The sequence below is a fragment of the Triturus cristatus genome, chromosome 8 (genome assembly GCF_964204655.1).
Source record: "Triturus cristatus chromosome 8, aTriCri1.1, whole genome shotgun sequence".
Lineage (NCBI taxonomy): Eukaryota > Metazoa > Chordata > Amphibia > Caudata > Salamandridae > Triturus > Triturus cristatus.
Genome location: NC_140591.1, coordinates 335,679,691 through 335,693,604, shown reverse-complemented (window position 1 = coordinate 335,693,604; position 13,914 = coordinate 335,679,691). Strand labels below are relative to the sequence as shown.

Genomic DNA, 13,914 nt, shown 5'->3' with positions numbered 1-13,914 from the left:
CCCAGAACAGGCGGCGCTACAAACTCTCCACTTCGCGGAAGTAGCGCGCTGGGACGAGGTCCATAGTGTTCTGCAACGCGTACAGGAAACGCGGCAGCGACATCATTTTAAACAATGCCGCCCGGCCGAGCGGCGAAAGCGGCAAACGCCACCAGCGCGCGACATCCTCTTTCAGACGCCGGAGGGGGGGAAGCAAGTTCCGATCATACCGAGCCTCCGGGTCCAGAGTAATGAAGACACCCAGGTACCTAAATCCCTGCGGGGCGACCTGGATCGGACAGCCCCGCGGGAGGATAGGAGCCTCCCCGGAGAGAACATACACACACGATTTAGCCCAGTTGATGACCAGACCGGAGTTACGACCGAATGAATGCAGAACATCAACCAGTACTATGAGTGATTTACGTGGGGAAGCTAGGTACAAGAGGATGTCATCAGCGTATAGGGATACGCGGTCCTCATACTCAGGGGTCCAGCGGAGACCACGGATGGAAGGCTCCCACCGCAGCCACTCCGCCAGGGGCTCCAAGGCAAGTGCAAAGAGGAGCGGCGATAAGGGGCAGCCCTGTCGTGTGCCCCGGCCCAGCTCGAACGGAGCCGATACTCTTCCGTTCACCACCACCTGCGCCAATGGGCCCGAATACAGCAATTTGACCCAACTGATGAACCCTGGGCCAAATCCAAACTTCGCAAGCATCGCCCAGATATATGGCCATTCAAGCGTGTCAAACGCCATGGTGGCGTCTAAGGACGCCAAAATGGCCGGCTCCCGTATGAACGGGGCACGTGCGAGCACACCGTGCAAACGCCGCAGATTAAGGGCTGTGTTGCGATGGGGGATAAAGCCAGACTGGTCCTGATGAACCAAATCGCCCACCACGCCGACCAGCCGATTGGCCAGTACCTTGGCGAGAATCTTGGGCTCCGCATTCAGTAGCGAAATGGGCCGATAGGATGTAACCCGGTCCCGAGGTCTCCCCTCCTTGTGGATGACCACGATTGTAGCCAGACGCTGGTCCAGCGGGAGGGAGCCCGCCGAGTGTGCCGCCAGGAACATAGCCCGGAGGTGGGGTGCCAGCGTATCCGGTCGCAGCTTGTACAACTCGATAGGGAGACCATTCGGACCCATGGCCTTGCCGGAAGCGACCGAGCGTATGGCGAGGGCGATCTCGTCGGAGGTGGGAGCGGCGTCCAGCGACACCCTGTCATCCCCGGAAAGGGACGGCAGCGCGATATCACTGAGCAGGGCACGGGAATCCTCTTCCGAGCAGGGAGACACCGGGGAATACACCCCACGGAAATAATCCGCGAAACAGGAGACGATTTCTTCTGGCTCAGTTACACACACACCATCCGTTTTCTCAATCAGCGGGACCACACGATTCGCTCTCTCTTTTTTGTCCAACCACGCTATAAGTTTACCAGCCTTATCACCCACATCATACAGTCGCCCCTGTTGCTCTCTACTGAGGCCCCTGGCCGCCTCCGTGACGAGGGCCCTATAGGCCGCTTGCTTGAGTTGGAGGACATGTAATGCGGCATCCGTCACTCCACCTTCTAAATTACCCTCCAACTCGGCTATTTCAGCCTCCATCCGGGTCACCTCCTCCCGCTCGCGCCTCCGGGCGTAGGAAATAAGGGATAGGGCCTCCCCGCGGAGTACTGTCTTGAAGGCCTCCCATAGCGGTACAGCCGAAGGCACGGACCCCACATTCTCATCAAAATATCGCTGAAGGGATTTAATCAATTCAGCACGGATGGTGGGGTCGCGCAGGTACCAAGGATTGATTGGGACCACCCTACCCTCACCCCTCGGAAAGACATCAAAGTGCAGTAGGAGCGGGGAGTGGTCCGAAATACCCCGTGGCAAATGGCGCACCTCTCCCACCCTCCCAACATAGGCCGCCGGGACAAGGACATAGTCTAGTCGTGAGAGGCTACCATGGGCTCCCGAGTGGAAAGTGTACTGCAGCTGCGTGGGGTGTTTTAAACGCCAGCAGTCCACTAATCCAAATGTATCCAAGAGGCCGGGTAGCCACGCCTGTGCCCGGGGGAGGTCCCTAGGGGGGTGACGATCCACAGTCCCAGATACCACCGCATTAAAATCCCCCCCACAACTAAAAGCCCCCCCGGAATGCCAAGGAGAAGGCGCCCCAGGTCCGCAAAGGTGGTCGACTGCAGCCCCGGTGGGATGTATACTGACACAAAGACAACCACTTTGCCCTCCAGTCTTCCCACCAAGACCGTGTACCGTCCCCTGTCATCGTGGAGCACCTCATCAACCTCCAACGGGAGCGAGTTCTTCACCATGATGCCCACACCCCTTGAGCCAGACGTGAAGCCCGAGTGAGCCACTAGGCGATAGCCACGCCGATTCATGGCGCAGAAGGAGTTGCCAATGAGGTGTGTCTCCTGCAGAAAGACTACATCGGGCGAGATTCGCTTCAAAAACTGCAGGACCACACCTCGTTTGATCCTGTCCCCCAGTCCATTCACATTCCAAGACAACAAAGTTAATTCCCTACCCCCCATCATATACAGAAGCCATCATTCGTCCCCCGGAGAGCACTTTAGAACTAACACAGAAATACGTTTGCCTTGTGATAAAAACGAACAACACCCCATCCCTACCCACCCACCCCAACAGAACTCCCCCCTCCCTGCACCCCTGCATGAGCCCGAACAGCCCCCCCAACGTGCAGTGTGCCTGTCGCCCCATATATAGTTAAACTAACTAGACCCCCTAGAGGAGGAGGGAGAACCCCCAATAGACCCAACACAACCTCCATAGGAGGGGAACTTACAAAAACTGACGCAGAATCGAAAGTGGCATCATTTTCGTCCAGAGTGAGGCCCAATATTAAACCCTCAGTCCTGATCCAGCGTGCCGTCTCCCCCCGCCGCCCCCCCCGCCCCCCCGATCACAATCCCCGGGCAGAGTATCCAGCCGCTTCGGGACGATCAAAGAAGTGCGTGCGACCATCCACCTCCACTCGCAGCTTGGCTGGGAAGAGCATGGCGTATTTGAGGTTTAGGTCCCGAAGACGGCGTTTGACGCCTAGGAAGCTCAGTCTCTGCTTCTGGACCGCTGGGGTGAAATCAGGATAAAAATTTACCTCCATATTGTCAAGCTTGACCGGTCCATGCAGTCTAGAGGTTTGCAGGATAGCGTCTCTGTCCCGAAAATTGAAAATCCGGGCGATGAGAGGTCTCGGAGGGGCTCCGACCTTCGGCCTTCCCCCGGGAACCCTGTGGGCCCTCTCCACAGCGAATAGTTTGCTCATCCCCCGTGGCTGGAGATGGGTAGCAATCAGGTCCTCCACAAAGAGATCCGCCGCCGCCTCCTCGCGTCCCTCGGGCACCCCGATAATGCGGATGTTGTTCCTCCGTGCCCGACTCTCGGAGTCCTCCAGGCGTCGATCCATAAGCGCACTCGCCTGACTAAGCCGGCGCACCTCTGTTTGCAAGGCCGCCACATCTGTCGTTAGGCCCGATGCGGTGTGGGCCAAAGAATCTACTCGGTCGTTGGTTTTGGAAAGATCGGCCCTCACCAGGCCAACATCCACGAGGACCGAGTCGATCTTCTGCGCCAGTGTATCAAACCGCTGGCCCACCGAGGCCTTCATCTCGGCAATGGCGCCCATGACATCTCGCAGAGTCAGATCTGCGGGCAGGTCTGGGGCATCAGGAGGGCTCTCAGGGGACTTGCGCGGTCCATCGGGAGATCCCTTCTGGAGGGTATAGCGGTCCATACTGTTGGCCTGAGGGACGGCGCCACGCCGGGTCGATTTGGTCTTTGCCCGGTCTCCATCTTGTTTCGTGGCCATGGCCACCAGTCTCCCAGCACCAGCCACGTCATGTAGGGCAGGATAGCAGGGCCACGAGCTCCGGGGGGGGCCCCCTCAGAGCAGCGGGGTGGATCACAGCCTGCAGGCAGGCAGGGTCTCCCAGCAAGGCCACACCAACACCAAGGGCTCCGCGACCCAACCTCGCAGAGACGACAAGGGGGTGTGAAAGCGAAAGCGAAAGTGCGGGGTACGCGAGTCGCCAGGCCCTGCCTGCCGCTGTTGTTCACTTTGTCACTGGATCACCCCACAGCGCAAATCCGGGGTCCGGCGAGGGGAAGGCCGCAAACCTCAATCGGTGCTCACTCCGGTGTCCGAGGTCCGATTTGGAAGCGGGAAACGGGTGCCACCTCAGCTCAGGTTCACCAACATAGTCCCCTCATCCAGGGCAGGATAATTTCAGGATAATCGTAGGAGGTTGCGGAGGTCCTCGGGAGCCTCGCACCTACGCGGCCATCTTGGTTGCGCGCTAGGCTCCTCCTCCTTTCCCTACAATTTTGATCACTTTTTATTTATGTGTTTTTGTATTTATCACTGTAATAAACAAAAGGGAGAGTTAGGACAGACTGTAGGCCGTCCTTGTCCCAAACTAATATTGTAATAAACAACACTTGAAGAGTGGTGGGGTCACCCTATTCGTGTAGGGCACCAAATGGGCGGTTAAAAGAACCCTCACACACCAACCTGGTTGGTGTCATGCTTCATCATCGGGTTCCCAGCTGTGCTACGACACCTGATTACAGTGGAGCGATTTTTTTTTTTAGATGTTATGTGTGATGAAGGGATAATGTGTAGAGAAAATTAGAATTAAATATACCTCTAGGGACCTCACTAACCTATATTTTATTCCCAGTGGCCCAGGGTATATTAAAAATTAGCGAGATGGTTAATATGTCAGAACTACTATTTGTGTCTGGATTATCCCTTTGTCAACATGTTTCAGATCACGGTAAAAATTAAAGGATCTTTCTTCAGGACCTCTCTAGTGAATAGTGGTTTAAGGGTGAAAAGGTGAGTGTTTGTAGGCTCCATCAATGGTAAAATACGTAATTCACAGTTTTTTTGGGCCGCTTCGTTCCAGGGAGGGGTGAGTTCCTATCTTTAACTTTGGTCTCGGAGCTCGCCCGCAAAAGCACCTATTTCGGTTTCCATTGCAACGGGATATGCCTTGGAACACTAAATTTAAGAAGCATTTGCAATGCAATAGGTATCGCTTTTACGAGAGTTTGAGCTAATGGCATTGTAAATGACAATGTCATTTATTTATGTGTTGTTTTTAAACAGATAAATAAAAGGCATTGTCATTTACAATGCAATAGCTTAAACTCTGGCAAATACATTCAGCGCCCCTTCTATCAACATTTTGAAAAGTGTTAGGAGAGAGTGTGTCCTGCCTGCAATAGCAGGCAGTACGAGCTAATTGAGTAAATAGTGCTCGGAGGCTGTAATTAAAGCCTACCGAGTAACAACACACGTAACAGGGGGTGTGGCCATGGGAGGGTACAAGATGAGAAAAGGCGGTACTAAGGAGGGACTACTAAGCCTTTTGACCAATGAATCGCTACAGTTTACAGTGGACAATGACACAAGCCAATGAAAAATATGGGCGAGGAGTGGGCAGAGCATCAAGTCCCTATCTGAATACAGCATACCTCGCAGGGCAGCGCATGCGCTGCCCAGGCTCGACCTAAATAAAGACAAAATGGCTTTGCAGCCATACCGTATCATGACATGCCAGGCACACGTATCATCACGTTGTAGCAGCCTTTCTGCCTGTTTTTATTTCCCGCTGTGCTGCTCAGCAATTGCAAGCAGCATTTTTTTAAAACTTTTTGCCAGTGCTGTTGAGTATGACGACAAACATTAGCAAAGCCAAAAGGCTAGAATCTTTCAAAGGCGTGAACTATGGGCTTTGCCAATGCTTGTTGGTTGTGGGATTATTCTGTTTGCTTGTGTTTATAAGGACCCGACAGTGATTCACTACACATGATTTTGCTGTAACTTCTTAATAAGGGAATATATAATTGAAAGTTGCACAAGGGATGCATGTGCCAAATGAGTTTTTCGCATGCTGACATCTGTTGCCCTACTTCATTTCATGGAAGGTAGTCACTGTCATTCGATATTTTACATACCACCTATTTCGATTGCACATGTGTCAAAATGCATTATGACATGTGCTGATGTGAAACTGCACTAATAAAGAGTTTGTTTTCCACGTCCCCTCATTACTGTGGTGAGGCCAACACATTTTGTGCATGTGCTAGTACATAGGGGCATGCATGAAAACATTCTGTAATCTAGAAGCACAGTCTAAATATACAGGCAATAATACATTGTGCAGATGTTTGGGAGGAAGCAAAAGGTGCTGCTAAGACATACGATTGTTTGCGTATGGTCACCTTTCCATGACGCAACCTCAGAACTTTAGTTTGTTTGAGATAATCTGATACCCGCAAAGGTCATGTTCGCGCTATATAAAACTTAAATAAATAAATAAGTGAAGTGGTGGGTTGAAAGTATCATGCTGATTCCTTGTAACTCATCCACCATGATATCCTACATTTTTTTCAAGTAAACCTTGTTTCACTCTGATGGGATCTTTCTGTAGGTGGTAGGCTGCATTCGACTGCATGTACCCTTCTGAATTCAAAAGATTGTCAAACATGAATGCCCGATCGGCAGGCAGTACTAGGGCTACCGGTACTGATGCTCACCCGGTAGGGCTTATGCCAGCTAGATAGCGTCAGAAGTGGGCGCTCCCCTGGTAGGGATTGAGAAATCTGAGTGGTTACCGTAAAGGATGACTCGCCAGGTCAGTATGCTGTCGTCCTTGAAGGCAGGCGGGAAGGACTCTCTGGGTTTGGATCACTTGTACACAATTCCTTGCATTGGTAATCAACTCGCGGCCAGCACTCTTGCGAATCTCATTGTGTTGTTAAGTTATAGGCACCGAGAAGGCCAGGAGTCTCGGGTGCCCACTCTGCGTGTGGAAGTGGACAAAGTTATCCTTACCCAGAATGCTAGACTGTAACTAGCCAGTAACAGGCACTCATGCTCGCAGAACATTTTAGGATACATTAAGGTTGGTGGTAATACACTCACTGCACTTTGTATACCCAGTTAACTCTGTGTGTCTTGTTTTGCAGCGCCATCATGTTCGTTGGATACGAGGAAGAGATGCCCCACGTGCTCCTCGTCAATGAAAGGGAGCCGGATGGTGGCGATACGTATGCTGAGCGTGGAGCGTGACGTGACACTACTCACCAGGCCTTATCAGGCACGCGCACACACGCCTTTCTAGGAAGCCATTCTAGCAGCAGACAGGAGTGGTTTACAAATCAGCCTGCAGGACGTGTGCACTATATATCATAGGTTATACAGAACATACAGCTGAGAGGGGGTGACAAATGTTTAGTTGTGATCATCCGCTTTTATTTTCTAGCACTTCTATATTGGACCGAAATGGGGAAATTCATGGTTTAACCGCAAGTTTTTCCAATCTCCAGCAGCTTGGTCGCTCTAAGTAAGCATTCTATTTTTAGGTTGAGCATTTGAGACCTCTTGTATATGCTTTAGTATATATTTATATATGTCTATGTACTTTGTGGGCTCTGGAGATCAGCCCTAGGACTTGTCTGCTTCCACTTAGGGACTTTTTTTCTGTTCAACTGCCTCTATTTAACTGTCTTGATAGAAAACGACCAGTAGAGGTCAGTAAAATACCAGGATTGCTTTCAGCTGAGGCATTTTTTTTTTCTGGCAACTGCCTCTGTTTAACTTTCTTGTTAGAAAACGACCAGCAGAGGTCAGTAAAATACCAGAATCACTTTAGTATTCTCTAGATTCCAGTCCATAGAAATTGTCTTCCACGAGTACCCGTAGACACTAATATTTTTTTCAAATCTTGTATTTTCAGTGATATGACCACCGAAGGCCCTGATTTTATATTAAAAACAGAGCTTTGGACTGTACGATTTCCCGCTGAAAGGCAATATTTCACTCCATTTGTTCCCATACCTGGCGTGTCACGCAGTTTGGTGCTTACTTTCCCTCCATGTTAAAGAACAGTAAATGTTTCAGCACCCAGGCAAATGTGCTGCATAACTAAATACATGTAAGGTCCCAAACGTGAGACCGACTGCATTGCAAATGCTTGTTTATATTTTGAAGACAGTGTTGGCGAAGGGGACATCGTTGTCTGCTTAAGCTAAGCAAACAGACATAATTGGAAAAATGCTATTGTTTAAAGCTTAGCAGGACGATTATAAAGCATCCATTTATATACAGATTTAGGGTCCGGTTCACAAACATTTTGCGCATCTTAGTCAAACTGATGTGTAAAAAATTTCACCTGAGGCCGCAAAAGGTAGGTCCAGCTCCACAGACTCAAGTTCTGCGAATATTTAAGGGTGCAGATGGAAAATTCAGGTAAATTTCCCACAGTCTTGTATGGGTTGGAATTTTGAAGTTCCCAATGTAGAGAACGCTGGCGATACCCAAAAAACGTTAGAACATTTTAAGTGATAGCAAACATTGACAGTTATTTTCCTCTCTAATTCCACACCTAACTTAAGTTGTAAAAAAATGTTGGTCTTAAGTGCACAATTAAGGTGGGAAAGTGTAAAAGATGCACTTATATTTTCAAAGGATGTGGGGGGAGGGAATTTAATCATGACTGTTATTCCCACTTTGGCAATAAAAGCCTTGTGGCTGTCATTCTTAAAAGAATATATTGTTAGTCAAAATATGATGGAAGATTGGGCATCAGGGTTATCAATCCCAAAAAACTTTAAAGGTGCAAAGGTCAGAGCAGAAAAAGTGCTATTTTGAAAACATACCTCTTAGTTACTTAGCACATAGCAGGCAGATAAATGACAGTGCTTATCCAAGTCAAGGTACACTGGTTCCAGGAAACAGAAAAAGTACAGCACACACAGCTGAAAATGTAATTTATGAGACGCCATTGAACATAAATGGGGCCTGACCAAAAAGTGAATTTAAAGAAAATGCATATTGTGACATTAAATAGTAAAGTGTAATGTTCAATTGCTACCTTATTACTATAGACTGTTGCTTCATATTAATCATACTCTTGACCTTGGCTACTTCAAATCATGGACCCATGGAATGAGAGTCTGCTCTGGTCCTGCCTAAATGCCTGTGTTTATAAGTAATACACAGGAAAGAACAGCATGGCATGAACCATGTCTGTAGGGGAAACATCCTTTAATACGAATCCGGAATCATGCCATGCCTTTACAGCGCCGGCAATAGAACGAACGTGTCGTTACCACGCATTCTTTTAGCACGCAAATCGTTACAATGGCCTGCTTTAGAGGGTGCGCATTGTTGGAGTGGTGTTGGATTTAAAGTTCAACACCTTCCCTACTGTTGCGCTGACTGCAGTTGGAATAGTAAATCATACTAATCCAAAGTCCAGCACCCCCTAAGGCAAGTCGTTGTAACGACTTGCGTGTAAAAGGAATGCGTCATAACAACGCGTTTGTTTTAATGCCAGCGTTGAAAAGGCATGCATGCAAAACGCATGCCTGATTCCGTCATGCAACCGCCTGTAGATGTGGAGCAAGCAAAATGATATTTATAACCATTATGTAAGGGAGGGCAGCATGACACACTCAAGGATTTTTCTCTCGTGAACAGTGGCCAATCAATCAATCAATCAGGGGTTGGTGAAGCGCGCTACTCACCAGTGAGGGTCTCAAGGCGCTGAGGGGAGGGTAGGGCAGCTCCTCACACATAATAAATAGCATGTTAAACTCTTTGTGTACAATATATATTGACAAATCTGCATGTATCCAGGGCCAATCCTAGGGCACAGAAGGTGCAGGTGATTGCTAAAGGCGCTTCTGGTAAGGGGCATGAGAGTGGGTGCTTCAAATAAAATATAACAGTGCTACTGACAAAAAAAACTTGCACCAGCCATGCATTCATTTTTTTATCTATAGTACTTGTTTGTATGCTTTCATTACACAAAATTCAGAGGCATAAAAAATCATATTTCATAGGGTTCAATTAGATATGAAAAATTATCCACAGGCCTCTTTGAAATGTAGTTTCATCATCATAATGAAAGACGCCAAGAGGTCCGCAGATCTTTACTATTGTCAGGGCCACTGGGACTATGCAGGAACGGTGGACAAAATGATATGCAGGGTTATCTAAATTATACAGCAAGAAATGATGTGGCTTTATGGAACACATTCCTTGGTGGTATTATTTTGACTCATTTCTCCAAGAATGTTCTTGCTGTTGCTTAAATCTGTAAATTGTGCAGCAAATGACGTGCCAAGTCATGTTATATTATATGTTTGGGGGCACTTTTATTGCACAAAAAGGAGTGGTACAAAATGACCCGTATTTCACAGAGAACTATTTCCTGGTTCCCTGTAAAAAATGTATTTAATCAATGTAATGTTCCCAAATGACTAACGCTTTACCATTGGCAGTGCCCATAGGAATATTCAGCAAAGTTATCTAAATCATGCAACAAAAAGCTAAATTATGGGCCACATTCTATAGCTGTATAATTTTCATGCATTTGAGCTAGGTAAACAAAAATGTTTTAATTGAATCTGCAAAATATACAATTTATGTGGCAATGCAGGAAATCCATAACAATGTGGTAAAGTCTACAGCCACAGAACCTCATAAATCCACTGGCCCTCACCATTGTTTTACCAATAATGTATTCATGAAAGGAAAACAAAAAAATTCGAATTCCAATCACTACCTATTAGATGTTCTTTTAATAAAACAGCCTTTTTAGGCTAATTACCCTAAAATAAACATATCATATTACAAAATACATAATAGGCAACATGTAATATGCCTTTATAGTGCCATTTTGGGGTTCTGATGAAATGTAAAAACCACTCGGCGTACGGATTTATGGCTTATGATGTCACCATAACTCTTCAATGGCGATGATGATGCTGATTGGTTTACTTTTATGAAGTTAGGACATGTTTTCCCATGACACCATCATAGAGGCTCTGCATTCTCTCTCAGCACCATTAATTCCTCATTGCATCTATCATGTATCTCATTTACAGGTTCTTGAAAGAGTGGATGGTACAGTGACTGATTACCTCTAGTGGGCATCTCAGGAGAACCATGTCATGATATCATATTTCAATATTGCACTATGTATGTGTCTCTATACTTGTGTAGACATGTACGTGTATATGTGTGTGTGTGTGTGTGTATATATATATATATATACATATATAAATGGATGTATGACGTTACAACGCATACTTTTACAACGCATGCACTTACAACGCAATTTGTACAACGCAACATCCACTACAACGCATTCCATTACATCGCATGACACTACAACGCATTTTTAAAAACTACCTTTACAACGCATTCCATTACATCGCATACTACCTTTACAACGCATACCATTACAACGCATAATGTTAAATTGCATTTAAGGTAAGTATTGGATAGTATAGGGGTAAAAATTACTATTCTTACTCCAGGGGGTGCAACAGTAGGGTAAGTGTTGGATAGTATAGGGGTGAAAATTACTATTCTAACTCCAGGGGGTGCAACTGTAGGGTAAGTGTTGGATAGTATAGGGGTAAAAATTACTATTCTAACTCCAGGGGGTGCAACAGTAGGGTAAGTGTTGGATAGTGTAGGGGTTAAAAATTACTATTCTAACTCCAATGGTATGCATTGTAATGGTATGCGTTGTAATGGTATGCCTTGTAATGCCTGCGTTGTAGTGACATGCGATGTAGTGTCTGCGTTATAATGGTATGCGTTGTAATGGTATGCGTTGTAGTGTCATGCGTTGTAAAGGATGTTGCGTTCTAATGCCTGCGTTAAAGTGTAGTGCGATGTAATAGTTGCGTTGTAAAGGTTGTTTCCCTATATAAATATATGTTACACAGTGATTTTTTGGTTTGATAATAACTTTAGTGCCGTTTGTTGAATCTTCCTGTAATTTTCCCCAAAAAGTCAATCCACCTCGGCTCCCTCCTGGAAATTTTGGTGGGACCTGTAAAACTGTGACCAAGAAAAAAGGGGATGTCCTAAAACGCAATTTTCCCATGCATTTGCCGTGGGGATTTTTGAACAGCCCTACAGCCAAAACGACTGAAAGGAATTACAGCAAATTTGGCAGAAAGCTAGATCTTTATCCAGAAATTGTGCTTTTTGTGATTTGATGTAAATCCACTCGATAGATTTTGTGATTTTTAGGGTCAACATTTGAAGATATTTGGACATTTGGGTTCACGGGAAACCTACGGGTATCCCGCGAGCATGCAATGTCAAATAATGGAGCGATCTGATTGTCCAAGTTGGCCTTTTCCTGTCGGCCACCTCACTCCCATGGATGCCCAGAAATTCAATGAAAGACCAAAGGTTAGAGTGATGTTATAGCTAGGTAAAAATGACAGTTTAAATGTTACATTTTAAGCACAAAAAAACTGAAATTCAGCAGTTTAAGTTACCTGGAGTAACTATAACTCGCGCCATTGGCAAGCACTGCTTATGACCTCACAGGTTTGTATATATAAAAATGAAAGAGATGATGGACTTACTAACAGTGATAAAGACCGTGTTGGTCGAAACACATCAGTGACTGTTTCGAGATCTTATTAAATATCTTAAAAGACCTGTATTTCCTGGAGTGCGGCATTTTCTTTCTTGTTAAATATATATATATTATCTACTGGCGGTCGCCAGTAGATATAGTTAGGACCGAGTTCCCATTGGAAATCTGAAAATTCTATTTTGAATAACTTTGGCGCCGGTTGACTTATCTTCGTGAAATTTTCAAAACTAATGGGGCGTTCCGCTCAGCTCCTACCCTGAAAGCATCGGGGTGATTCGTCAAGCGGGGGCTGAGAAAAAGGGGGGGTCCCAAAACGCGTTTTCCCCATGCATTTTCCCATAGGACCTTTAGTCGAAGGTACAGCCCGAACGGCTGAACAGAATTACTTGAAATTTGGCAAAGAGGTAGTCCTCAGGTCAGGCATGTGCCTTTTGCTAAAATGGTGTAAATCCGTTCAGTAGTTCCTGAGAAAATCAAAAGTAAAATCACATATATATCTGGGCAGAGCCTAACCACACATCTCATCGTGAGATCTGATTGGCTGTCAGCACTTCATCCAAGAAGTGTTGGTAGCCATCTTGGGACCAATATACATGATAGCACCTCATTAAAAAGCATTGCAGTTAATAGAAGGTTTTAAGACTTTAGTTACATTATAAATCATTTGTTGATGGTACCATACGCATTTTAGGAATTGTGGTGTGTTCTAAGGTGATTTTACCATGTGAAAAAGCCTTCTGCTGTGATATCATGAATCATGTTTGAGAGAAAAATATTTTCTCATGCTTTTCCCACAGAGGTTTGGAAGGTTATCTATAAGCTAACTGAGAGCATATTTTCTGTAAATTCACATGATCTTTCCCAGTCATGTGAGAATGAAGTCTGACATTCTCAGTAAAACATGTACATCCAACAAGGGCAGAGACAGTCAGGTGATTACTTTGTGTTCTACTGCAGCTTCCCAGAGTGTTCTAAAGAACAACTAGAGCGCTAACAGTCCTACTTATGACAAACGTATGGCACACCTGAAGCCATCTTAGTTGGAATAAAGTGGTAATTCTTAAAACATTTCATTTAAAAAGGAACAAAATGAGGGGGTTCATTTTGCCATAGAAAGTATGATTAGTGCTGCAGAAAGAAAAATTAGGGCACATTTTGAGTGACTTCTCAAATCCTCTTCTATTTCATTAAAAAAGTCTGACATGCAGACGGAAACATGCACTTTCAATACCAGCAGCAGACTTCCCTGGTGAGCAGTAGCTTTACTACAGTGATCTAATAAGCAACTAGAGTGCCAACATTCTGAATTTATGGCAAATTTGTGACACATCTGAATGCCTTCTTGATGGAACCAAGTAAAAAACTGAAAGTATTTCCTACTGAGGAGACTGCAGTAAATGAGGAAATTAGCAAACTTCATAACAAATAAATCTCCCAAGATGGCCACCAGACACAAAAGAGCCTAAATGCAGC

At 46.0% G+C, this 13,914-nt stretch overlaps 1 protein-coding gene across 2 annotated transcripts in view; it reads left to right on the top strand.

Moving 5' to 3' along the window:
* The window catches only part of LOC146802083 (lysosomal proton-coupled steroid conjugate and bile acid symporter SLC46A3-like), a 212,933-nt gene extending 203,155 nt beyond the window's left edge, over positions 1-9,778 (top strand). For both annotated transcript variants that reach the window (XM_085621646.1, XM_085621645.1), the window contains exon 6: positions 6,995-9,778. In XM_085621646.1, coding sequence (XP_085477772.1) covers positions 6,995-7,097 — 103 coding nt within the window. In that variant the 3' untranslated portion in view covers positions 7,098-9,778. The remainder of the gene's footprint in view (positions 1-6,994) is intronic.
* The last annotated feature ends 4,136 nt before the right edge of the window (positions 9,779-13,914 follow it).